The 27,859-nt window shown below is 39.0% G+C and overlaps 2 protein-coding genes across 2 annotated transcripts; both read right to left on the bottom strand.

Annotated features, from left to right (window-relative positions):
* Positions 1-854: 854 nt before the first annotated feature.
* Positions 855-10,364, bottom strand: LOC146161332 (P-selectin-like). The gene is made up of 13 exons (XM_083385132.1): positions 10,242-10,364; positions 8,910-9,092; positions 8,319-8,510; positions 7,815-7,997; positions 7,372-7,536; positions 6,824-7,003; positions 6,293-6,490; positions 5,408-5,617; positions 3,889-4,083; positions 3,140-3,433; positions 2,589-2,708; positions 1,863-2,057; positions 855-1,123 (listed from the first exon to the last, which is right to left on the bottom strand). The coding sequence occupies exons 1-13, from the start codon at positions 10,288-10,290 to the stop codon at positions 855-857; spliced, it is 2,433 nt and encodes an 810-aa protein (XP_083241258.1). The 5' UTR covers positions 10,291-10,364.
* A 7,039-nt stretch (positions 10,365-17,403) lies between these two features.
* On the bottom strand, positions 17,404-25,893 carry LOC146161331 (P-selectin-like). Its single transcript, XM_083384730.1, has 10 exons — positions 23,851-25,893; positions 23,537-23,719; positions 22,524-22,715; positions 21,389-21,571; positions 20,471-20,632; positions 19,774-19,950; positions 19,049-19,243; positions 18,571-18,780; positions 17,821-18,015; positions 17,404-17,560 (listed from the first exon to the last, which is right to left on the bottom strand). Exons 1-10 carry the CDS (start codon positions 23,897-23,899, stop codon positions 17,541-17,543), a joined length of 1,566 nt encoding a protein of 521 aa, XP_083240856.1. The 5' UTR covers positions 23,900-25,893; the 3' UTR covers positions 17,404-17,540.
* Positions 25,894-27,859: the final 1,966 nt, after the last annotated feature.

Genomic DNA, 27,859 nt, shown 5'->3' with positions numbered 1-27,859 from the left:
CACGGTAGTACACGTGTACAAGTTTCATTTTCTTTTTAGCTGTTGGTCATTACTTTACCACAAAGGCAGCTGGCTGTGGTGCGCATACAGTCAAATTATATTTTGCTGGCACAAGTTAAAACCAATGCGGGGCGATTTTCCAATCACTTCAGACGTAGGCTTAGCTGCGCCAAAAATCCGTCAAACAGGCAAAAATTAGTAACCGTGGTTGGCAGTGAGAAAACTTCTATTCTGAAGTGTAGAAAGAGCATAACGCGATTATGCCGGGAAAATATCTTCTGATTCGGATACTGTAAAATACCGTTACAATCAGCGCTTCAGAATTTGTATCTGGATTGGATAGAGTCGATTTATTTTGCCGAAGACTTGGCACTCCACTAAGGAGTCGGGGATGCGAACATTTTTTGCACAATGTGCGCACATTTAGAACTGTCTTCAAAAATGTGCGCACTTTTTTTTAACAACGTGCCTACATTTTGAACTGCCTTCAAAAATGTGCGCACTTTTTTAACAATGTGCGCACCATTTGGACTGCTTTCAAAAATGTGCGCACTTTTTTTAACAATGTGCGCACATATTAAACTGGCTTCAAAAGGTGTGCACATTTTTTACTGCCTTAAAAAATGTGCGCGCTTTTTTAGGTTAGAGTTAGAGTTAGTTATATAGGGTTAGACTTAGAGTACAGAGTTTAGCTAGCTCTAACTGTAACTGTAACTCAAACTCTAATTTAAAAATGTGCGCACATTTTTAAGGCATTTTAAAATGTGCGCACATTGTGAAAAAAAGTGCGCACATTTTGGAAGGCAGTGCACATTTTGGCGTTGTGCAAAATAACACCACGTTCCCTGTTGCCACTAAGGCCATCCGTCATTCGCTCTATTCCAGCAAATTAAGCCCTTTTCCTTGCCAGTGTCAATCGTGACGTTCTGGCGGGCCAGCCTGTAGTCGAACTTGGTGCCCGTCAGTCTGGCCTCCACATTGACTGGGTTGTGGCAGATTTGCCCTCCGTTTTCTTTTCGAAGGTCGGAAAATATTTCGCAATCGCAGTAGCCTGAAGGATCGTCTCGGTCGAAGAACTTAGTCCATTGAAATCCGGCGCCGCAGCTCGGTTTCGGGTAAATGTCTGGGATAAACATGTAGTCGGCATATCTCAAAAGTTGTAGGCTACAGGCGGAATAGGATTTGCTTTATGAGGTTTTACACGAATGGAAGACATTTTTTTGCAGAGCGTGGAGTGATCAATAGCTTTAACTAGTGTAGGTTTTAAAGATTTAGAGTTTAAACACATCGCGATTGGTTTTGATGTTGCTTTGTAAAACATGAAATTAGAAAGTTTTTTTAAGTCTTATACATATAGGTTTTGTATTTATAATATACTAACCAGATTATTGGTCATCTAATGACAATACACGCCATAAAACCACAAACGAGTCGGTTCAAAAATGTCTGTCGACGTTTTTCGAAGCAACCCTTTTTACAGTTTCAATAAAACTTTGTTAAATGTGCCCAAGCCTCAGAGTTGTAAATAAGCAAATTTGAAACGTGACTTAGCCTAAGTTCCGGTCAAGTCATTTGTAAAATATCTTAATTCGATAAGACAAAACGTAACATATTGGAAGCAAATTGTTTTATGTGCAAAACTTTAAATAAAATTGCCTAATGAAAACAGTTCATTTTAACCCAAGTCATTTATCCAAAAGACTTAAATCAAGTCAAGTCATTTAAAAACAATGACTTAAGTACATTTAATTCATGTCATTTACTTAAGTCATTACAACACTGCCATATGCCAAGTATGACTTATGTTGTGTACCGTAAATAAAGGGATGTCGCTCTTTCCCTATTTCCTATATTAGCCAAACCTGTGTCTAAATAGCACAACGGCATGTTGCCTCTCCAAGACAGTTTCGCTTCGTGCCAACTGCAGAAATAGTTGGACGCCTGACCGACCATAGTGTATCCAGTGTTGCAAAGGAAGGTAGCTGAAGCCCAGCCTTTACCCTTTTTCAAAGTTACGACGCCATTTTCCAACGACAATTCGGGACATTTCGGTTTCTCTATACATAAAAAAGATACCTTTAATCGAAAGAAAAGCAGCGTCAAGGATTTTTTGCAAGTGCGGCTAAAACGACATAATGAAATATTCAACCGAAATAAATATATACAATATCCTTATGAATTTAGGCCATCCAGCATCACCAGACGTAAAAACTGGCAAATGTGATAAGCGTGTTTTTGTGTGGTACTGGTGTCACTAATTGTGCTTTGTATTAAAGTAGATGAAGCGACAAAAATGGTGCTTGTATATGAGTGTGTTTATAGTTACTTCAGATGTCCGATAATATCGGATTCCACCCGATACCCGATGCCAATTGGTAGTAGCCTATTTAAAAATAAATCAATAACGCAAAAGAAAAATTTGCCTAATACCCAGAAAGAAAAATTCCCTTTAAGTGTTTTAATTACACATATTTTGCTTCAATGAGCATATTAATGGCGGTACCGCCCACGTTGGGAACCAGCATTTGTCACCCAACATTATGTTTTTACCCCAAAAATTTTGTTTCACGTTTAGTTTTCTTTTCTACCTGTGCAGCTGATTCCGTTTCCCTCGTATCCTGCATTGCACGTGCAAGTATAACTCCCATTAGTGTTTCTACATGTTGCTTGCTGGTGACAATTGTTGCTGGTGCGACATTCGTCAATATCTACAAAAGAATGCGTTGCGTCAACTTGCTATGACTTACAGGACTGTTTTTTTAGTCTGGCAACTCAGTAACGAGTTTATAAATAAACGTTCAATACAAGGAAATTGCAAATTGCGTTATAACAAACAACCAACAAGTATAGCCTACGAGATTTTAGTCTTTAAACATCGTCAAGTGATGGCGAGCGTGACAACAACCGATTTTGAGTGTCCATTTGCGAAATCAATTGTTTTTAAATTTCCTTTCAAATGTCATACTTTTTACATTAAATAGAGCTGCTTTTTATCATAAAGATAAGAAACTTCCTTTTTGCTGACTAAAAGTATACGGTTTATAAATTTGCCTTAAGGCGTTAAAGCCATATTTTATTCGAATCCTAGTTAAAATTTCTTGGCGTTGGTTTGTGATAGAAATGTGACCTACGCACTTACCACAGCAAAACCTGATCATGTAGTCTTGGCACGCTTGGTCATTCGCTCTATTCCAGCAAATTAAGCCCTTTTCCTTGCCGGTGTCAATCGTGACGTTCTGGCGGGCCAGCCTGTAGTCGAACTTGGTTCCCGTCAGTCTGGCCTCCACATTGACTGGGTTGTGGCAGATTTGTCCTCCGTTTTCTTTTCGAAGGTCGGAAAATGTTTCGCAGTCGCAGTAGCCTGAAGGATTGTCACGGTCGAAGAACTTTGTCCACTGGAATCCGCCGCCGCAGCTAGGCTTCGGGTAAATGTCTGGGATAAACATGTAGTTGGCATATCTTGAAATGAATAGGTCTCGAAAATTTGCAAATCGCGGGCCAACGTAGGCTACAGGCTGAATAGGATTTTCATTATGAGGTATTACACGAATGGAAGACATTTTTTGCAGAGTGTGGGCTGATCAATATATAGCTTTAACTAATATAGGTTTTAAATATGTGGATGCATGGCGGTTGGTTTTGATATCGCTTTGAAAAATGTGGAATTGAAAGCTTTATTAAGTGTATACTTATAATTAGGTTTTGTATTTAGAATATAGGCTTTAACTAGATTATTAATTGATATTAATCTGATAAAAATAGGCCTACATACTACGTCATTAAACCATAAACGAGTCGGATAAAAAAAACACTGACAATCATTGGCTTATGTTGTGTACCGTAAATTAAGGGATGCAGCTCTTTCCCTATTTCCTATATTAAACAAACCTGTGTCCAAATAGCACAACGGCATGTTGCCTCGCCAATACAATTTTGTTCCGTCCCAACTGCAGAAATAGCTGGCCGCCTGACCGACCATTGTATATCCAGCGTTACAAAGGAAGGTAGCTGAAGCTGAGCGTCGCCCTGTTTTCAAAGTTACGACGCCGTTTTCCAACGACAGTTCAGGACATTTCGGTTGCTCTATACATAAAAAGAGAAACTTTTAATCGCAAGAAAAGCAACTTCAAGAATTTTTTGCAAGTGCGGCTAAAACGAGAAAATCAAATGTTTGCCCAAAGTACATGTACAGTATCCTTATGAATTTAGGCCATCATGCGTCACCAGACGTAAAAACCTGGCAAATTGATGAGCTTTTTGTAGGTGTACTGCGGTTAGTATTTGTGCTTGGTATTAAAGTCGATGACGCGACAGAAAACTATATATTACTGTGGTTACAGTTACTTGCAATGTCCGATAATATCGGATCCGCTACATGAGGGCAAGTGGTAGTATTGGTACTCGTTTCGATAGCAGGGTGGTATCGATGCCGATCCGATACCGAAATAATAAAGGATTTTCAGCCATGATTTGCGATAAGCGAATTTTACTTCAAAACGTACAGTAGGCTATACGAACTTGAGGAAATTATATCAATAACACACCCCCCAAAATATTCCGTTTAAATGTTTCATTTAAGCACATATGTTGCTTTAATGAGAAATGTAATGACCACATTTGGTATTCGATTGCACAAAATGCACAAATTATGGGGTATCTGAATAGGACTAAATTTCAAGGAGGCCTATCGGTTACTAGTCGGCAAAGTGGTGGTCGCGTTAATGCATATTAGTTCGACTCTTTCTTAAGTTTAAAGAAAACGTTACATCAGTATTTTTTATGACTATACATCTGCAGTGTCGGAAAAGAACTTATATTGAAATCAATAAAACTAAATTGTCAGAATTTAAAATTCAATACCATTTGGTGCGTATCATATAAAAGACATTAGTAACCAAGCGAATTCTACCTTAAATCAAAATGTACATAGGCTACCAACAGGAAGAAAATAAATCAATACCGCAAAAGCAAATGTTTGCCTAATCCCAGAAAGAAAAATTCCCTTTGAGAATTTCAATTACAAATATTTTGCTTCAATGAGCATAGTAATGACGTCATTCGTTATCGGATTAAATCGCAAATATTTTTGCACAAAATATGGGGTACCGTATCTGTAGAGGTCTAAAATACTAAATTGTCAACTAGGCCTATCGGTAACTCAGTCGGCAAATCAGTGGTTACGCTAACCCATATAAGTTCGACTCCCTTCAAACTATAAAACATTCCATCAGTCTACTGACTGCTACAGTGTCGAAAAAAATGTTTTATTGATATCATTGAAGATAAGTTGTCCGAATGTAAAAACCAATACCATTTGGTGCGTATCATAAATATAAACGGCATTAGCCCACCTTGCCCTTAAATTTCAATACATTTGAACAAAACGTACAACACATCTAGTTCTTACCCACGCAAGGTTTCGGTAAGGTGCTCCACCGTCCACCTGGCTCGCACTCCGCCTGCGCCCGAACCTGATAGTATTTGTCACTGAACTCGAATCCGATGTTGCAATAGAAGAAGAGCACCGAGTAAACGTGTGGCACTTTTTCTCGCGACCAGAAGGGTTGCGCCACTCTCCCGTTGGCGAACTCGGTGATATTTGGGCAAGAGATGTTTCCTATGGCAATATGCGGACTTTGATTGAGATGTGCAATTTTTTAACCCCACGCTAAGAAGAGCTCGCACACGGCCGTAACTTGCTTTTGAAAAAAATGATCCAAGCTTTAAACGAAAATAGCTGGTTGATTGAAACAGTGTTATCTGTTTGGACGAAATACAGTTGAAAAACATTTTTCGATTGTCCTTGGAACAGTGGTGAAAGTAAACCGGAAAGGTCTAAATGGCGCCCAGTGAAATAATTTCTGCCACCGGAACTGCGTACCGATAAAATAACTAGGCCAACCAGGAAACAATATGTCTCTTTTTCACAAGGCCATGCCAAAAACTATTTTTGCACGTTTTAGTTCCACATTTATGATCGCAAAAACTAGGTTTTGAGGTTTGCTTGTCTTATGATTATTTTCATCGTTCCGGTAAGAAACTTATTCTACTTTAACACCTGCCATGAAACCAAACATTTTTGGAAACAGCCATTCCCTTTTTTGTGCACAAGTAAGTATAGACTCGTCTCTATAACGGTTCACAGACATAACCTTTTGTTTTATTCCCAATATAAATCTTCCAATTAAAACTGTAATAAGGACGGTTTAAAATATAATTTAAGTTGTCATAAATCCAAAACACAATGACAGCGGACAACGTAGCGCGCGTCAACGATTCGGTGTTTCCTTACGCTCACAAACAGGCCCGCGACAGGACCATCGGGGATAATAGCTGTAGCCTGGCGTGCAAGTGCAGTGATCCTTTCCGAACATGGTCAAGTTCGCATTGCAGGTAAAGTTCAGAGTGGTTCCGACGGATAGAAAATTGGCATCAAACATCGTTATGAGACTCCCGTTTGCCGGCGGCTGCAGCATTCTGCAAGTGGGCTCTGAAAAACGTTTATACACTGCTTTGGTGATCGGGGACAATCGCTTTCTCCACATAGGTTAGAGCACTTATTTCGGATATACAGCATCTCATTAAAAATATAACAATCAGCGTTCGATCCGGTCGACTCACATTTTTCACCAATATTGGCTCAAATTGTCGTCACAAGATAAAGAAATTGAAACCAGACATTACCGAATGTTCGAGGTTTTATTTTTTGAAAATACTACCAAAACCTGTGTATTGTGTTTCTTAATTTCGTATTTGATTTTTTATATTCATGTCAAGCAATGCAGAAAACCTGCCAACTCTACATGAAATTGCAACCCTTTACCTATGCACACTGGCTTCATCCCGACCCACTTTCCATTTTTGCAAGACATTTTTCCGCTTCCTATCATACGCCATCTTCGGTTGCACGACAAGCTAATGATTGACCTCTCGCTGTAGGAGTCATATTTTGGGTTCACTTTGACTCCCTTGTTCAGCACGGGCATGAGACAGCCGCCAGTTTCTAGAAAAATAAGTGTAGAGAATATAAGGTGAACGCCCGACTATATAGCGTAATTGCTGTTACTTTTTGATTTCAGTTGAACGCAGTTAGAGCCTATAAAAGGTAATACGATCAAATCGTTATTATCGTAATTTTTAGCATGAAATAAATACAGGATGTTAAATGTTGTCGCGGAATGGCGAGTGGCTTAATTGTGAATACTTTCACAGACCTGACACATCTGCTCAAAAGTGAATAAAGAATTGAGGTAATTTGGGGAGTTTTCGGAAAATATAATGGAGAGTTTTGGAAACATATAATCAGTATATAGGATACGTGTCTATTTTAAATAGTTAGTAGATGTATTCAACGTTCGAAATGAATCTTACTGCTGCAGGTTGGGAAGGCTTCAAGCCATTTTCCTTTGCTGCATTGGTTGTAGGAAACGCCCTTCATGATGTAGCCGGCATCACAGTAGAAAATGACTCGGTCGTCGCCCAGCATCTTGAGTTGACCGTAGATTGGTTGCTTCACTGGCGGACACGCAATTGTTTCTAAAATTAGTACAACAACATTCTAAATAAGGTCTTACCTCACCTTTCAATACGCGACACCTTTTAGTTCTTTTAAACTTTCCTTTCGGTTCTGTTAAACTTTTCCTTTAACGTTAAACATGGACATTTTCCGCGATTCTTTCCCCGTTTTCCATAGATTTAGTTGTGTATCAAAGGTGACGCTTAGGTATGTATTAAAATGATGTTGCATTTAAACTCAGTTTTTACGCAACGACAGTTTTCCATTTAAGCCCAAGACGCGTGAATTTCAATCGTACCTTCGCAGGTGGGTGGTTCGTAGTTCCACGAGCCCGAACCGTTACAGTACAGTTTGGATTCGCCATTAATTTCGTAGCCAGGATTGCAAAAAAATTCTAGGCCAGTGTAACCGATGATGTTATCTTCTATCACCTTCAATCCGCCATTGGCAGGGGCCGTCAAAGGATGGCAATCGGTTTCAACTGTAAAAAAATAAAAAGCACCTAATGGTATGTGACAAATATAAAATGCAACCTCACAATTGTAACACAAAGCTATTTAATCAAGTTACAGGAAATAATGTGATTTTTTCTAAAATATTTTTTTTCCAAAATATTTTAATTTATTTCATGAAGTATTGATCGTCGAAATTAACCGAGCTCTTAAAATAGTTTAACGAAGCGTTTGGTTGAATCTTTAAAATACAGTTTGGTTGGTGGGGATATTTATCAATTCTCGCGTTTTTACAAAATTTGTTTTTCTTAAACAGTGAACTAATAACACAGACGTAACCTCGCACTTACGTTTGCACTCTGGAACAATGTTTGACCACTTTGCGGTTTCTTGGTCGCATCGGATGACAGCGTCGTATCCCTCATCCAGTACGTAGCCTTTGTCGCATGTGATCGTCACTTGGAGGTTTCCTTCTTTGTCTATGTTGCTGAATCGGTAGCTACCGTCGTTGGGAGGTGATATGACGTTACATTGCTTCTTACCTGAAACAAAGTTGTAAGAATACTGATGTAAACAAATGGGACCCCGAAATTATACAAAGACTAAGCAAAAATGGTATAGAGTATAGATAGACTATAAACCAGAGTTGGATCAATTGCATAAATTCAGTTGAATTACAATTACAATTACATAAAAACTGTTATACATCAATTACAATTTTCGGCATTGAAACTTCAATTTTCTCAATTTGAAAGTATCGAGCTAAAATTTTAGCAAATTACAATCAGATATACAGAATAAAAATGTGTCAATTACATTACAATTACATTAAAAACGGTAATTAATACTGTACAAATGATCCAAATCTGCTGGATTGCATATTATTACTGCACCACTGTTCGGGCACTTAGCGTTTGCAATCTCCTGCCTCGAAGGCTTACTTTGGCAAATCGGAATTGCTTGGGACCAAGCTCCGTTTTCGCAAAATATTTCTTCCGCGCCCCTGATGTATAAACCAGTGTTGCAGCTGAATCGAATGCGTTTTAAGCCCATGTCGTCCACCACTTTATACATCGACCCGTTTTTGAAGTTCTCTATGTCCGGACAAGGTTGAGATGACAGGACTGCAGAAAAAAACAACAACAGATCATTGATTGCTGCTTTGGTTGCCATATAGGCTATGCACTGAATAAGTGTAGGCTTGATCAACTTCCAACAAAGTAATGTGCATGCGGTCATCAATAACTTGTGTTGCACGGATAAAAAAGTTTGTGTTTCCACAACAGAATCTTGCCCTTCAACAAAATACATAATGCCGACGATAAAATTGCAAAAAAATTATTATACCATAATAACCGCTTCGAACAACAATCAGTCGGAAAGGTCTAAAGCTTTTATTATAAATATGCATTTCGCCATAGTTAAATATATGTATATGGCCTAACGCAGTGCTTCTTAAACTTTTAATCTTGTTCAACCCTAGCATCGATCTCCAGATTTCATTCACCCTTGTCTAATGGTATGATAAAACTATCTCGTCTAACAGCACAAAATATTTAGGTTGTTTCGATTTTTGTTAAGATCAACTCAAGCTTAGTTTTACCATTGAAAATATACAATTTCTCGAGTCCAGAAATATAAAGCTACAAAAGCACAAAACACAGTCACCAATTTTTTGTACTTTAACACTCAGTGCAAACCAACTTCACTATTACAATAAGCAAAAAAATACCAAAAAACACCAGTTTAGTAGTCGATATACTGCAGAGCCATCATACATTTCTGACGGGTCACCCTTATTCACCCCTTTTGATTGGTTCACCCCTGCAAAAATTTTGTTTACCCTGGGGTTAACCATTCACCAGTTTAAGAAATACTGGCCTAACGTTTCGGTTGTCACCTAACTATTAGTTACATTCGGCACTGACACCCTCGTTTTGGTTGAAAGTGAAACTAAGAGGAAAATGAGGACAATCAGGTTAGGAAGAAGCTAGGGAAACATTCGAAACTATTGTAATTTCACGTTCTATCCCCTTTTTGGACGTTGATAGCTTTACAATTCGTGCATATTTAATACAGTTTAAGACACTTCGTGTAGCGCTTGACGTCCTACAGGCCGTTAAGTATAAAGAGCTTTGGTAAATTGAAGTAACACTTGCGGGTGCGAATTATACGTAAAAGATAATTGCAGTCTTGGACATATGGTCATAAATTGCACTATATTTTATTGTTCGTAAAATTGCGACTGTTGGGTCTTAAGTTAAGTCACTTACCAATGCACGGTACGGAAAGCAACACAACAATATTGTACATCACCGACATCTTTGAACAGGCAGATGAAATTATCAGAATGGTATTACTGTAGTTCTTTTAGAAACCTTGATTAAACAAAAAACCTAATATGTGAATAAAATAAATCACTTTGACCCTTGCAAGATAAATGTCGACCTTAATTCTTAATCAGTAACAGCAAAAATCTGTTAAATTTTGCTCTTACTGCTAATTGGTCACACTTTTTTAGAAAGAGGATTTCTTTTTCATGTTCTAATATAGTTTCTCCTTTCGTAATATGCATTTTATTGTACGTTTAAGCGTATATCCAACTGCAAATCGCACGAATGTTTTTTTGTATTTAATTAAAAATAAATAGATTTGTTATTTTGGGCGAACTGCATAGTTTGGTAGACTACACTTAATCCGTGCACTAATCGAAGTAACAAACCGTTACAACATACATAAACTTGGCAACATACGCGAAGCTGTTTTGCCGTTTGACTTCTGTTGATTCAAGCAGGCGCGTTTTGTTAATTCTGCAACCAAATCGGGAAATTTTCTAATCTAAGAATAAAGAATAAACGCCCTTTGGCTATATCTTACAATTTATCTGTAACTGTATGACGTGTTTCTTGCGCGGGCTTTCCAGAATTGTTGCAAGCCATTTGGATGATCTAATTCTGAGCGACGCTAAGTTCAAGACAGTTACATTAAACTTACAGTACAGTACAACGCTTTTTTTACAAAACAAAACAATGTGCTTTCCCTTTCCATTGAATGCGGTAAGAAAAACCTAAAAATTAGCAAACAAAAATTCTCGAGTAATACGTATTCCATATGCGCCACTGCGAAGGACTAAAACTTTTTTAACACATTACTAATTGACAAATTTGTTTGAATAAACAAACTAACTTGTACATTGCCGTTAATCGTTTTGTGAACTATATCAGCTTTTAATTACGGAATTGAAGGATGATGATAAAAAATGGTCCAGTAACATTCAAACAAATTTAATTTTAAACGATGAACCGTTCAGTTTTATGTCTTGCCTTACTTTTGTATAACACTCTTCTAGGTAATAGATTTTTATTTATTAGGCGTTCATCTGTGTTTGTTAAGTGGTTAAGTCAAAACGAAAATGTCTATAAAATGCATTTTAGCTCATGTTTATGTTAGCATTGTATTGGCCCTTTAATAGCAACAATTTTCAGAGTGATGCAAAGCTCCGCTAAGTTCGACAATGTTATTAAATCAGTCTTTCCCAAATGAAGCGAAAACAACATATTCCCTGACATTCCATATATAAAATATAAACTATATACGATAGTTTAGCTGGGAATGTCTGATGATATCGGATTGCAGCTATAATCCGATAACAAGTTGTACAATCGGTATTCGTCCGATATTATGGTGGTGGGTTCGATCCGCCATCGAACTAATACACGCATTGAATGGATGGTTAACGTTGTAATGCTTTGTTTCTTCTTAGCTATGTTTCAGAAAACAGCAATTTAAAAAGTTACAGCTCAATACCATGGAAAACAGGCCTCTTTTAATATTCTGAAAACAATCTAATTTAAAGCGACACTTCTTTTGTTTTAGGTTAATTGTCCGCTTGATGTCAGTAAAGACCCAATTGCTGGTTTTCTGAAAAAAAGAATTTGTCTGACGCTGTCAGTGCACAATCTTTGTCACCATAAACTTGGAATATATATGGGCAAACGTATTTTAGTTATGCATTCAGAAACTTCAAGACATTAACTAATAAAAGTAAACACACGCTGCCTACTCCTATAGCTGTTCAAATCGTCTGCTATTTAAAGAACGCCCTTTGGCTTTATTCTATCGTTTAATTGCCCGTCTATAACGACTATAAAGTTGTTTTCACTTAGTTTATAACTATAAAGTTGTTGTAGTGAGAGCGACTATCCTTTTTTGCTGCTATTTTTACCCATATTTTTGTAGCTTGATCAACTCTAAGCTAACAATTTTAAGTATGTTACTAATGGCCAAGCATACCCATAAAAGTTATAATTTGAGTAATAAGGCTTTCATTAACGATTTACAATGTAGGCTACTTATGTCCTAGCCAGAACCTAATTCGTGTTAAATCTGAAATAATGTTAATTTCCCATATAGTTATAAACGTAAATTTTAGAACAAAGACTGGTAATTTTATATGTTTATAGCTTTAGTGTACGATTTTATTCCAGTCGCAAAATCTTAACCAGTTTTCGTTTAGTTTAACATGCATTGTTGTCGTATTTCAAACTGAAGGCCCTTCCCGAATATTGTCAGATTACCATTACAGATAAAGCTGACAACGCTGCCAGCAGGAACCTCGTAGCCTGCTGTTATTGTTATAAGGCTGCCATTGGCTGGCGGCTTCAGCATTTCACAGCCAACCTCTGTCAGCAGCATAAAAGTTATTAGGTCGTCAGTAAGCATGACGCATTTCTAAATCAACTATACCACGTTGGCTTAAAGTCCACGTTACCGTAAGGCTGATTGGAGTTAGCTGGAAGACTCGTCAGACTTACCAAAAAGCGCTTTATACCTTGGCAAATCGCTTCCTTCCCGATCCACTTTCCGTTTTCGCAATACCTCGTCCTGTCGCCCGACATGTGACCCTTAACGCACCAAAAATCGACGATGGACTGATCCTTGTATAAGTTGGCTGGTCCGGGTTGATCGTGAACCCGCGTGCCGTCGGAGGTCGGCTACAACCTTTGTCCTCTGAAACGAAAGAAAAACGATTGGAGAAGAAATATTTTGCAATCGCGTCGAATTTCTCGTCGCAGTTCAACATCTAAACTTATCTGTATAAACGAATGTATACTGTGCAGAGGACCACCCTTTAACAAAAAATTGAAAGTAAGCGGCTAAGGTTTTTTAACCAATAGATACTTTTTTAGAATTTTTTCAAACATTGTGATGAATTGTTTCTATTTTTATAACTAAATTACATCATATATATAAATTATAACAAAATACAATGAGTGTGGCCATATATGGGGGATATTGTTCAAAGAAAATTGGTAGCTTTCCAACCTCAGGGCTATATGTGGTCGACGTCAGACTCGTGACACTTTCTTTTCTTGACCGGAGCCAGACTTCATGTTCCAGCTGAATTGACTCAGCAAGCCTGCTTCAGTATATAATTTTACAACGAAAAAAAATAACAAAACTTACTGTTGCAGATCGGAAAGGCCTCCAGCCATTTTCCTTGGGCAGCTGCGAATTTCCACGGGCAGCTGCGAATTTCTGCCGGCAGAAAAGTTTACGTTACAATTAATGTAATTGTTGCAACGTGTTCTTAATGCGGTTAAACAGCATTCTCTTTGCCATCAGAATAGATTTTTGACTGCGGCCGTACAGGAAACAGAAAATGTTTTGACGGGCCGTGTCAAAGTAGGTTACCTGCAATACATATAATGCCACGTGTGATTCCCTTTAAAATAATATTGATATATCCTTGTTTTGATAAGCTGGTAGGAGTAGAAATAAGTGAGTATGCCATAAACACTAATGTATTTAATATAAAAATCTGAAATCAAGACATAAAAAAATAACGCTTATTTGTGCCTAAAATATTTTATTGAAATTGAACTTCGGGGTGGATTATATTGCTTGGCAAACCGCAGTTTGCCCAGGTCGGCCTTTTCGACTGTTAAAATTTGCCTCTAACAAGGTTGATCGGGAATGGCAATCGTATCTTCGCAGGTGGGTGGTTCGTAGTTCCACGAGCCCGAACCGTTGCAGTATACAGTTTGGATTCGCCGTTAATTTCGTAGCCAGGATCGCAAACAAATTGCACGCCAGTGTAACCGGTCATGGCGTCTTGAAACTCCGCCATGCTTCAATGAGCAGGGGCCGTTAACGGAAGGCAATCACTTTCATCTGCGTAAAATGCCTAGAAATGCTTACAAATGAACGATAAATTAAGCAAAAACAAATGAACAAACACAATCTTGTTCAGTTTTTTGGCAACCAGCGAATTAAAACCCCAAGCATACACAACTAAATGTGAATGTTCTATTAGATATTTCAACTCTTAAGCGATTACTTAAACACCCATCTTTTATCTTAACTTTCCAATCCCTTGTCCAGTATTTGAAATGTTTTGCACATTTTACGGACGAAAGTCAACGGTTGCATTGATCAACTTCCTTACATTTTAACGTGGACTTAACATTTAACATCTGTTTCCGTCATGATCGCTATCACGAAATAAGTTAAACTTTTAAACTAGAAAACTCGACCGATTATGAGTAATAAATCACGTAAAAAATAATATCAACGCATCATAAGTAAATTGTTTTATGTACAAATAAATGAAAAATAACCAAATTGCATAAAAATTGCTTTATAAAAACACTTCATTTCAACCCAAGTCATTTTTATTTGAGAACAGTGACTTAAGTGGATTTAAGTCAAGGCAATACCGTAACACTACGAATTACCCACGTTTGCATTGCGGAATAATGTTGGACCACCTTCCGGTTTTGCGGTCACATCGGATGACCGCATCGTACGCCTCCTCCAGTACGTAACCCTTCTCACACAAAATTGAAACCTGAATGTTTCCGCCCTTATCGAAAGTGCTGAAGCGGAGTTTTCCGTTGAGCGGGGCATTTATGGTGTGGCACACCGAACTCCATGCGTTCAGGAAAACGACAATTAAAGGACTCGAATTTAAACTCAGTATGGATGGGTATAGTTTTGGGACACGTCCATTATTTGCTGTCTAGTCCACCGGGTAATTTTATTCACGTTGTTGTTTCAGGGGATATTATTACCAGTGGTGAAACGGTTTGGAACGGCGTACTGGTAAAAAAAAATACTTTAGATTCGTCGTATCGGTGAAAAATCCATCCCTGTCCACCATCTGATTGAATGCATTTAAATTAGGTTTTCAGTTGCATACTTGTGCACCACCTCGAACGATAACCTCAGGTTTTTTTATGGTTACTTGTTTTAGACTCCCAGTTAGGACGTAACTTTGTGATGTTGTTGTTTCTGAAGATGTTATGCTTTCCGGTAATAAAATGTTACATTGTTCCGATAAGAAAATTATTTCACCCCTTGTTGTTACTCTTATGATTTTATTACACAGCTACAATTAAATTACCAAACCTCTAGTGAGCTAATCTATTCCCATTTTTGTTGCTATAACATTGGCCTTACCCTGACACATTTAAATAGACCTTCGTCGGTGAATACCCTATATAATAACACTATTAAACGTACGTGCAAATCGGTAGCGTAAAGGTACAAGCCAACAACAACCTTTCGAATTGGTTTGATATTCTATTATGCAAAAAAGATAAGGCTGTGATTTTCAATTGTGATTAATTATTATTTGCCAAGACATATATTTCTTTGTTTCTTGTGGAAAATTTGCTTACTCTGACAAACTGGGGGTTCGTCAGACCAGGTTCCATTTTCGCAATAGATTTTTTCAGCGCCCTTGATAAACATTCCTGGGTTGCAAATGAACATAATGAAGTTCACTTCCATTCCAAACACGTATTTGTACATCTTGAGCATGTCGATGTCAGGACACGCCGCATAGATTAAACCTGTTGAGCTATATTTCTTTTCTATCGCCTGCAGCGACTAGTCTGGCTTGCCTTTCATTACTTGTTTGTTTGTGTTAGTTGATTCTAAGGCTTATCGGCAAGTTGCCGACAACTCATCCACAATCTTGTAAGTTGCAAACAACTCATCCACAACCTAACTAATAACACAGAATACTTGAAGGCCCGGTGAACGCCTGCATTTATTCTCACAATTTTCTTTCAACGTTATCGAAATTTTTTGTGTATTTAAAACTTTGTAATCAAGTGAAAACAACTTTTTAAACCAGGGGTCGGCAACCTACGGCCCGCGAGCCGTATCCGGCCCGCCGATGTAATTCATCCGGCCCGCCGCCTCTTTGACAAATTGGACACAAATCAATTTCACATACTTTTTAACTAGTTTTCGCGCTTCGCGCGAATGATCATCCTGCATCCGGTTTGTTTACGTTTTGATGCTGTGTTTCTAACTACATTTCGCGCTTCATTACCCTTGCGTCGTGAAAGGCTGCTAAGTGCGACGCGGACAAACCGAAAGCATATTCACAAATATGTTTTAATATGTATTTTTTATTTTCGGCAACGTAATGAAAACTTGCAAGAATTTTAAAAGAAATTCCGCTACACCAAAAAAAAATCGCGCTCGCTTAAAAACGTTAACAAACACTAAGCTAGATTAACTTTAAATGTTATGGCGTTCCCTCAAAGTAGTTTTGTTACACTTTTCATTAGTAGCATGGATGACGACGTGTGAACTCGAATTTCAAACCAAACAAACGCTTTTTTATGCGCTTTGCGTCAACCCTTTATAGTACCTCCTTAAATATACTTGAACACGTTTTGAAGTGCAAAAAATACTCGAGGCCCGCCCCATTTTAATAACAAAATTCTTAGTATACACTTTGTGCGGCCCGCAGAGACCTTTGTGAGTTTGGTTTTGGCCCGCGACTGGAAAAAGGTTGCCGACCCCTGTTTTAAACAATATCGATTCTTAACCTGGTTTATGGACCTACCTTGAATCATAAATTAATTTATGTGCCAAGTTAAATTTGGCCAATAATGCAACGCGGTGCTAAAATAAGTATGGTAACACACTAACCATCTATTTAAATCATAATGTAGGCTTTTTGGAAACCAATAAATGGTTTTGGAGACACTGGTTATTTAATATTTTCATATCCATCATATATGACAATTTTAATTAGGTTTATAAGGGCGACGCATGACCTTAAAACGTTATAGTTAATTTTAGGTCATCCTTGTCGATGAACAATGTACATATTAGCCTACGCCTACCAAGCCAGAACCTAATTCGTGCCTCACAGCTTTTTAATAGCCTACGTGTTTTTTTATTCTTTATACTGTATTTATAAGCAGAAAATTACTTTCGATATATGACGGATTTAGGAGTTAGTTCACATTAATTTGGTTTTGGCGTATATTACCATTACAAATTGATCACCTTGGCAACTTTTACCGTTTTACTTTTACTGTGCCTAAGCAATTTAAGAAAACTGCCTATGGTCTGATTTACGAAACTGGGCGAAAACGATATCACCATACACGATAAATGGAGCCGAAGCAAACGTTCTGATTTTATTTGTGTTAAAATGTACAGAAATGGAGTAAGGCATGGCAGGATAGTAAAAAGGCATGCAAGCGATCTTAAAGACTAATTGGCGACAGTACCAGGGCATACTTTTCTTGATAGGATCTAGATTATTCCTTTTCCGCTGGCACTGCAACAAAAATATAAAAAAATACTGGTTTAAGTCTAGTTATGGTTAAGCTACGAAATTAATGAATGCCTTATGATAGACAAAGGTGTTTGAAAGGCGCTTCGAACGTTGTTGCCGGATAGGCAAATATTTCGAACAGCTTAGCATCTCACAACAGACTAAGTGCGCATTTGTACAGACACCTATAGCTATTATGCTATAAGGTGGCTTCAGTGAAATACAGTTATTCAATTCATTTCAAACGCAAAAAAGGATCTCACCTAGCTTGGGAAGGCACGTGGGGCTGGTGCTTCCCCAAACCATTTTCGCTCCCCTTCGGTAGCATTGTCGTCTTCCATTGCCAAGCAAGGTAAAACCGGAGTTGCACTTGAAGGTCACGCTAGCGCCGACCCGTTGCGGTTGATAAGTAATCACGCCGTTCGCCAGGTCAGGCAACTTGGGACATTTCGGTTGTTCTGTAAACCCAACGTTACGTTATCATTTGAAATAGCACTCCAATGCGGCCATTCCAGCGGTCAGTGTTGTCATTTACAATTTTTTTTTTTTTTTTAAATATTTTTTTTTAAATTAGTTGACTTGACTTCATTCTTTAAGGGAAAGTGACTTAATTTTACTTCAGCCGTTTATAAAAAATGCCCTCCTGTTTTCATTCTTTTGGAAAAATGACGCTTTTTGACTTTAATCTTTAAGGGTAAATGACTTGACGTGACTTCGGTCTTCAAGGGAAAATGACTTTGTCTTTGTTTGAATGACTGATATGAGTTTGACTCAAACATAGCAGTTTCCTCGCGTATTTATGTTAGTGTACGATTTTATTCCAATTCGAAAAAGCTTAACCAGGTTTGGTATAGTTTAACATGCATTGTTAATGTATTTGATTCAACTAAGGGTTAACCTGCAATGGAATTTATTTGCACCTGAGCTTTACTTGAGGAATTATAATTAATTGGCTTCGGTGATGACCAGCTATTTGTCGAAAACAACGATGCTAATTTGACGCAGTCTCATACCAACGCAGGGTTGGGGCACGGTGCCCCATTTGCCACCAGGTTGACACTGGGATTGCCACGAGTTGCGATAGACGTTTCCCAGGAACTCGAAGCCCTTGTTGCACGAGTACTCGATGCGCGAGTAGACCACTGGTGGGGGAACACGGGACCAGGACACGTTCTTGACCGTGCCGTTAGCGAACTCTGTCACTTCCGGGCATGAGATGTTTCCTGTACAAAGCGTACGCATTTTAAACAGGTTGTGATAAACCGAGGCATGTCTTGATTATAAACAATAATACTTAAAAAAATAGTTAAAATATTCACCTACAAATGGCATCTATTCTACCTGTAAAGGTAAGACATTCAGGGCGAGGCACAAATTGTATTCCATTAGGATTAACCTTTAGTACTTTACTGTAAGAGATTAATTTATGCAACAAAGCTTGGGAATTTATGCAACATAGCTAGGGACTTTGAGCAGACGGCGTTCACTTACGCGCGCAAATGGGAGTCCTGCAAGACCAGGAAGCGTAGCTGTTTCGTCCGTTGCAGGTGCAGGTGTCCTTTCCGAATAGGGTCAGATTGCCATTGCAGGTAAAGCTGACAACGCTGCCAGGAGAAACCTCATAGCCTGCTGCCTTCGTTGTAAGGCTACCATCGGCCGGCGGCTTTAGCATTTGACAGCTGGGCTCTGTCACGAGCATTAAATTTATTAAGTCATCAGTTAGCATGACACTTTGTATACTTATCGAAAAGTTATGTGTTTTTAGGAACTAGTGCACGAAAACGGAGGCAGCCGCGCAACAAACGTAACCAGACCAACTTCAACTTTTTTTTGAAAACTTCAATTTGAATGACATAAGTGCAACAGGTACACTATGCACGGAACTGTAATGTGGCTTGTCAATGGATATTATCTAGTTCAAAAAGATTTAATCGACATCATCGTGATACAAACGTATTGATAACCACTTGACCTTTTTTTCTTTTAGATTACTTGGTGGAATACATTTCTAAGTTTACGTATACTATAAGTTGGCTTAAGGTCCACGTTACCGTAAGGCTGATTGGAGTAAGCTAGGAGATGAGTCAGAATTACCAAAAAGCGCTTCTACTGTTCCTTAAGCAAATAACTTGAGGAAAAAGTGTCGATCTGACATAAAGCTCAAAGCACTCATTTACTCAACTGCTTTAAGCTAACGCAATCTCATCTTTGTATACCTTGGCAAATAGCTTCCATCCCGATCCACCTTCCGTTCTCGCAATACCTCGTGTTGTCGCCTGACATGCGACCCTTGGCGCATGAAAAACCGACGATGGACTGATCCTTGTAAGTTGGCTGGTCCGGGTTGATGGTGAGTCCATCTGCAGTTGGAGGTCGGCTACAACCTTTGTTCTCTGAAACGAGAGAAAACGGTTGATGGAGGAATATTTACAATCCTTTCCGTCAAATGTCGGGTAGCAGTTCAACATCTAAACTTATCCATATAAACGAATGTATACTGCGCTGATAATCAACCTTTAATAAAAAATTGAAATTAGGCAGTTTTGTCAAATGCTTTTGCAAGATTTTTCTATACATTGTTATGAATTGTTTTTATTTAAAAAAAACAATCACGCCATATATAAAAAAGCGATTTAAAACCGAGTGTATCAATCAAACAATTCAGATAACCAACTACAATGAATACGACTATACGAGGATAATGTTTTAAAGAAAGTTGGTAGCTTCCCAGCATCAGAGCTGTGGAGTCCGTGCCGGACAGAGAGAGTGGAATTATTTGTTAGAAGTCGGAGTCGCCACACTTTCTTTTCTTGACCGGAGCCAGACTTGAAATCGGGCTCCAGCTGTTTCTAATTGACGCAGGCCTGATTCAGTACAAGGTTATTACCAACGATAAAATAGAACGAAACTTACTGTTGCAGATCGGAAACGGCTCAAGCCATTTTCCTTTGGCACAACGGTTGTAAGCTTTGCCGTGCATAGTGTAGCCGACGTCGCAATAGAAGACCACTTGTTGTTCGCTCAACCACGTGTACTGCATGTTGACTGGTTCAAACCACGGGCAGCCGCGAATTTCTGACGACAGAAAAGTTTACGTTACAAATAATGTCGTTGGTGCATTGTGTTTTTAAACTGTAGCCATCAGGTGCGTCATTGGTATATGTGGCTTTATTGTCGCTTCTAACACTTTTAATTTTACATGGTTTAAATTGCTTTTTTACCGCTGTATTTTTTTAGCGACTTCGATGAAGGTTTAAAAAAACAATCATTGCATTTGATAGCGACTTCGTATTTTGTTGTACTTCAACAAATTTACCTTTAATGTTAAAAAAGCTGACTAAAAAAAAACTGACGTATTTTCTTATTAAACCACCAATAAGTTTGTCTTGCGGATACAAATTTTGCATTATGTAAGTAAAGCGATCCATTAAGTATAACATAAACCTTCTATCACATAAATAGTGTAATAGAATTGGTGCATCACATAACTCAGGTAATATCAAAACAACTTGCAAAGAAAGCTCGCACACGCGTTAGCAAAAAAAGAGCCCGTTTCAAGCGTAATGAGAAAAAAACAAATAAAACGAAATGGATAAAATAGCACATTGCCTTATTTATGCAATTTGGTTTTGTTAATCTGCTTTCTATTTAAAACTCTCTTTTTTTCAAAACTACTTTATAGTCAAATTGGGATAAGCGGTGTCGTTAGTTATGGTTCCCAAAATAAGGCTGCGTTGCGCCGAAAGCTTTTTTTAATGCATCAAACCTCGACTTCTTTCTACCACGTGGGTTGCGGTTTAGGCCAAGACTCTGTTTTTTTATCAATCGTACCTTCGCAGGTGGGTGGTTCGTAGTTCCACGAGCCCGAACCGTTGCAGTACAGTTTGGATTCGCCGTTAATTTCGTAGCCAGGATCGCAAACAAATTGCACACCAGTGTAACCGGTCATGGCGTCTTGAAATTCGGTCATGCTGCCATGAGCAGGGGCCGTTAATGAAAGGCAATCACTTTGGTCTGTAAAAAAATGCCTGAAAAGGTTTACAAATGACCAATAAATTGAAACAAATTAATAAACAAAACCGCATCCGCCTTTTTGACTTTTTTGACAACCAGTGCATTACAATTCGAAACATATACAGAGTGAGAAGTATGAATCGTCTGTCCAGCGGTTCCCAAACTGGGGGAACTCGCGCGGAACAAATGGAGTCCGTTCAGCAGTTTAAGAGGGTCCGCAAGGAGAATTAGTCTTTAAGTATTTCGACATTAGGCATTAACGAATCTTTTTAAACATTATCTGTCATAATTTTTTTCTTTAGGTATGCTTTGTTATTCGATCATATAGCGTGTTTTCTGATGCCTATTGTGACATCATAAAGCATCTATTATACTGTACTACCTGCTATCAGCGAATCGTTCGTATTAGTCAAAAAGTTGTTACATTAGATTTAGAAAGAATCGTGACTGCACTAGTGTACTACAAGAAACATGGGTCAACTGACCCTTTTTATAGGGCCACGAAATACCAGAAGAATTGCAACGGGTCCGCCAGGCAAAATTTTTAGAAAAGTTTGGGAACCGCTGGTCTAGTCTATTGAATATTTTCAACACAGAATTAATTTATTATGCATCTTGTATCTAAAGTTTGCAAGTCCTTATGTCCAGTATTTGAACGTTTTGCATATTTCACGGACGAAAGTCAACGGTATAGTTGTTTTGATCAACGTTCTTATCTTCCTTAACGTTGACTTAACATTTAAAAGCTTCGTTTCAACCTGACATTTGTCCGAATATTTAAGCCAAATCAAGTCATTTCAAAAGACTTAAGTCAAGTCAAGTCATTTCAAAAGACTTAAGTCAAGTCAAGTCATTTCAAAAGACTTAAGTCAAGTCAAGTCAATAAGATATTTCGCCCAAAAGACACATTTGAAAAAGTCAAGGCATTACCGTAACACTACGAAATACCCACGTTTGCATTGTGGAATAATGTTGGACCACCTTCCGGTTTTGCGGTCACATCGGATGACCGCATCGTACGCCTCCTCCAGTACGTAACCCTTCTCACACAAGATTGAAACCTGAATGTTTCCGCCCTTATCGAAGGTGTTGAAGCGGAGTTTCCCGTTGAGCGGGGCATTTATGATGTTGCACACCGATGTGCCTGCGTTCACGAAAACGACATTAGGTCTTAGTATGGATGGGCAGGTTTTTCTTAAGGTTTGGTTTGGGTGACCGCTAAGTAGTTTTAAGAGACCGCAAGTGTTTCATTTAAATGCCAAAAGTTGCAGGTCCAAAATTTGGGAAATCGCTGGAGAAATTTGGGGGACCGTTTCGGTCCCCCAAAACACCTTAAAAACACACTGTGGATGGGTATAGGTTTAAAAGGGGCAAGTCCATTATTTGCTGTCTGGTCCACCGGGTAATTTTAATCACGTTGCTGTTTCAGGGGATATTATTACCAGTGGTGAAACAGTTTGAAACGGCGTTCTGGAAAAAAAATTATTTTAGATACGGTAAAAAAATAATTTTACTATGCCATGTCGTTTTTTTACCATCACCATCTTATTGAATGCATTTAAATTAGGTTTTCAGTTGCATTCATTTGTACACCACCTCGAACGATAACCTCAGGTTTTATATGGTTACTTATTTTAGACTCCCAGTGTTATTCTTATGATTTTATTACACACAAAAAAGTTAAAAAAAAACTTCAGTGAGCTAATCTGTACCAATTAATGTTGCCATGACATTGTCCTTACCCTGACACTTCTATAAATGACCTTCGTTGATATGTACCCTATGTAATAAAGCTATAGAAGGTACATAAAACTATAGAAGGTATAAGGCGGTATCTTCAATGTGCAAACCAACAACAAACTTTCGCATTGGTTTGGTATTCTATATTGCAAAGAAAGGATTAGGCTGTAATTACGATTATTTGCCATAGCCTAATTTATTTTTTATTGTCGAAAATTTGCTTACTTTGACAAACCGGGAATTCGTCAGACCAGGTTCCATTTTCGCAATAGATTTTTTCAGCACCCTTGATGAACATTCCTGGGTTGCAAATGAACATAATGAAGTTCACTTCCATTCCAACCACGTGTTTGTACATAGATCCATTCTCGAGCATGTCGATGTCAGGACACCCCGCATAGACTGAACCTGTAGGAAAAAGCTACAAGTTACTTTGCGTAACATTCAGCCTTCAAACTAGCCATCTGTCTTTAAAACAAATAATCTGTACACATCGGTGATTTTAGAACCAAAATTCTGACAGATACAGTTTTACTCACCACTGTATAACATTACAAGCAGCAGTGCACAGCATTGCCATCCCCTCATTTTGAAATATGTCAAATAGTTTTTCTCAAACTTGAATCAGTATACAACTTTTCAATCACAAGGCCTGCAAAGAGACGTAAAGCGTGATAATAATACTAGGGCGTTTGTGTTGAGCAGTTTATTTGAAAAAGCGATTTTTTTCTATCGCCTGCAGCTACTGGTCTGGCTTGCACGTCATCACTTGTTTGTTTGTGTCAGTTGATCCTAAGTCTTATCAGCAAGTTGCAGCCAAATCATCCAAACTCTTATTTAAAACGGTGTGGAATAACAGTCCAATCAATAACCTGATTACAGGCCGCGTTTCAATGCCAATACAGCGTACTTTAAGAACGCATAACTTTTTTCATAACTGTTTAAAAATTTATAATAATGTGAAAACAACTTTTTTAAACAATAGTAGTCCCTAATCTGGTTTGAATATACCTCGAATCATAAATTCATTTATGTGCCAAGTTAAATTTTGCCATAAATGCAATGCGGTGCTGAAATACGCTTGGTAACACTCCGACGCCATTGTTTAAACAGTAACTTGGATTAAACTTTTTCTGCAGTTTACTTGTTCTTTTCGACAACAATAAATGATTTGGGAGGCCCCTGACTAAAGAATTTGTTAGATGGGTAATAATATTTTTACATTCTTGATATCCCAATGTCTTTCAAGTGCTCTCGTTTTTTACTGTATTGTAAATGTTTTACTACTTTGGACCTGATTTGGAATATGGCTACTCAGCGTTAGCAATATGCTTGGTATTAATAAATTCATGTACAAAAGCCACCTTCTAAAGTCCTAACATATTTTTATTTGCAAGTTTTGTTAGACTAACGAAATATCATTGATTATTACCACATAAGTTTAAAACAGTTAAATATTTGTGTGTTCGTTTCGGATTTACGTTTTAAAAAAAATAAGTTAATAATAAAATTTCATATTAACCGAAAAAATAAATGTGGTTTTAAACAAACTAGTTCGTAAGAATTCTATAAATATTTTACAACCTAAATGTTCAACTATTTCGTAATAAAGGGATTTGTTGAAACACAACTCCACGTTATTTTGTTTTTTGTAAATTGCATTATTGGAAGAGATTCGTGCTACACAAAAACTGCAAAGATATGTTTATTCTGTTTGCTACCGTGCTGGCGACGGTTTCTATTTTAGGAGCTGAATGCCTTTTTCCAGAAGCTAATACATTTAGATTTCAACTGTTGCCAAACCGCGCTGCTGTGGTGACCAAAACGCTGCGTAAAAACACAGAGTTGTACCTGGACGTGGCTGTCACCTGCACAGACAAGACTGGGAATGGCAGTCTTGTGGTAAAGTGGAGTGCTTCAGGCCTTACGTGTAACAGTTTAAGGTTAGTTTAAGTTTATCGCGAGTATATACAGCCGCCTAAGGCTACTCTTTTCTGTTTTGACCTGTGCTGTGTATAGTTCGCTTTTTAAGCTTTCGGCAAGATTTGCATTTTAAACTATAAGCGGAACACGTCTGTAATCAACTTGGTTCAGCTGAGAACATAGTGGCAATTTACTGACAAAAAATCTATTTTTATTGCTCAAAATGTAGGTCGTAAAACTCTTACTCACATTAAAATTTACACAAGCTTTACTTAAATTCGGTGAAATGTTACCTATACTTAAAAATAAGGACTAAACGTTCGTGTTTTTTTTGCCAGGACCATAGTCAACCGCGTTTTTTCCGACACACGACGTTTTCCTAACGGCGGCGCCCAAAAGAAACTGTACTACATCTCCAACTACAACCTTACTAGTCAGCAGCAAAACAGTGAAGAGCGCATTCGCTGCGCGTCCAACGAGCAACTGCGAACCTTCAATACCTGGCACGCAATAGCTTTCGGAAACGATTTAACGAAAATCAAGGAGCATTTTGGAGTTGACCCAAACGAAGGGAAAGTTCATCGGGAGCTGGTTCGACAGCCGAACCTTGTTGCCGTTGTACCAGAAGACGGCTACTACACCATTTCGCTACTGGTCGACGACCCGTACGCCGCCGCTGAAAACTTACAGGCCAAGCTGCGAGTATGGCACCCACACGGCTGTCTCGCCTTCAACGAACTGCCTCTCTTGTACTGGCACCTGGGTGCCTTAGCGGCCTACTCCGGCCTCCTGTTGACCAGCTTGCTGACGCACTTTACCCGCGCTGACGACTACCCGCGCGTACGGTTCGCCCTGATTGCGTCGACGGTCTTGTACGTGCTGTACCACGCGCTCGCCTACGCCACTTTCTCGGCAGGCAATTCCTGCCGAGCGGTTCCTTCCGCTGCTCTGCAATTGGCCCGCGTCGTGTTCAACGATCTTCGTGCAACAGCTACTCGCCTGCTTATATTACTGCTCTTTGGCGGCCTGGGAGAAAGGCACTTCCCCGCTGCCCGACGTGATCTTGTCCAGGCGCTCGTCGTATGCGGTCTCTATGCGGCAACGCAGATCGCGCGATCCACCGCCGACCTGTACCTAAGCGGCGGTGCAGCGCTCGACGTCTTTTATCTTTTGGCCATAGCAGCAGAGTGCGCGATCGTTTACCAGGTCTTCCGCGCCTACCGCAACCCGCGCGTATGCCGCGGCGCCGGCGCGATCGACAACGTCGACGTGAACCTGCGTGACCTTGTGCGTACTATCAAGATGACCGCCGCCACCGCCGTCCTAATTTTCACGGCCGTTTGCTGCTTGACATCGGACCTGTGCGGATCTGGTTGGCTTGCGAGCTGGCTCCTGACGGTTCTCTGCCAAGCCTTAAACCTGATCTTGCTCGTCGCAGTGGCCGTGGTCTACAGGCCCGCCGGCGAGGCTCAGCGTGTAGGGCAGTTATTTTTTAAGTGACGAGTTGCTGCGAAGAGCTGCGGCGCCAGCACTGATTTTGACACGTCGCTGCAATAACGCTTCGTTCGGTTTCCTTTGACAAGGCTTTTATCACGCTGCTGTTTTGTTTTCTGTCCAATACTAACGATATCTCTAGAGGTAAACCGATTTACCGGTTTACCAGTAATATCGGCCGATATATCTTTTAGCCGATATTTTTACTGTAAACTTTTGAAATATTTTTTTTCTTAGAAAACATGTTTTAAATGTTTTCAAGTGACTTATTGCCAATTTTGTGTTTTTTTTAAAAACGGCGTTAGCTGAAGCAGTCCCTCGTTACGTGCGGCGGTCTTGCCAGCATTCCCATTCATTTCAAGAGCAGCTTTTCGTTACATGCAGAAAAGTTGTGCTTCATGTAATACAATTTACTTCTAATTTTTTACAATTATTTAAAAAAATGACCAGTCCTCTGCTAATGAAAGTCTGGTTTACAGTGTAAGAGTTTATAGTTGAACAGGAAAGTGTGATGTATGTTGCAATATAATAAATACTTTAAACACATACATAAAAGGCTTATATAAAATCGGTTATAGGTAGGCAAAAGTGCTAAAAAAGGGATAAAAATCGTAATCATTACGAAAAATTGACGTTTTGGATTCCGCGTGTGGCAAAAGTTTGAATAGAGTTTTGGCATCCGAATTTACGAAAATGTGTTAAATTCTTATTTGGAAACGGCAACAGTTATATTTAAAATGATAAAAGCACTGCACGTCCGCAGACGATTGGTTTCAGCTGAGCTTTAACCACGTTATAAATCAGCCATTAAATCCGCTAATCCCATTTCGAAACCACCAATAGGCGGTGCGCTAATGTTGACAGATTTACAAGTTAAAGAAGTTTGCGGCTGGTGCAAAACACGGCGACGAGCGAAAGCGCAATTAAATCGGCAGAAGACGGGCGGCCGGCGGCATGGAAAAGTCGCTAAGCGTCGGGCGCTGTTATCCCCCTGGGCCAAATCACTCCCTCTCCGATTTCAATCGCTTTTCATACTTCTGGAGGAATGCCCGGCGCTGGGAGGGCGAACTTTTTGGTTGTAGCGGCTCCCGCCTCGTTGCTTTGCACCCTTAGGGAGTCTCGGAGTTGGAA

Source organism: Ascidiella aspersa, chromosome 3 (assembly GCF_963924565.1).
Source record: "Ascidiella aspersa chromosome 3, kaAscAspe10.2, whole genome shotgun sequence".
NCBI classification, from domain to species: Eukaryota; Metazoa; Chordata; class Ascidiacea; order Phlebobranchia; family Ascidiidae; genus Ascidiella; species Ascidiella aspersa.
Note: the sequence above shows the minus strand (reverse complement) of the source record. Positions and strands in the feature narration are given on the sequence as shown.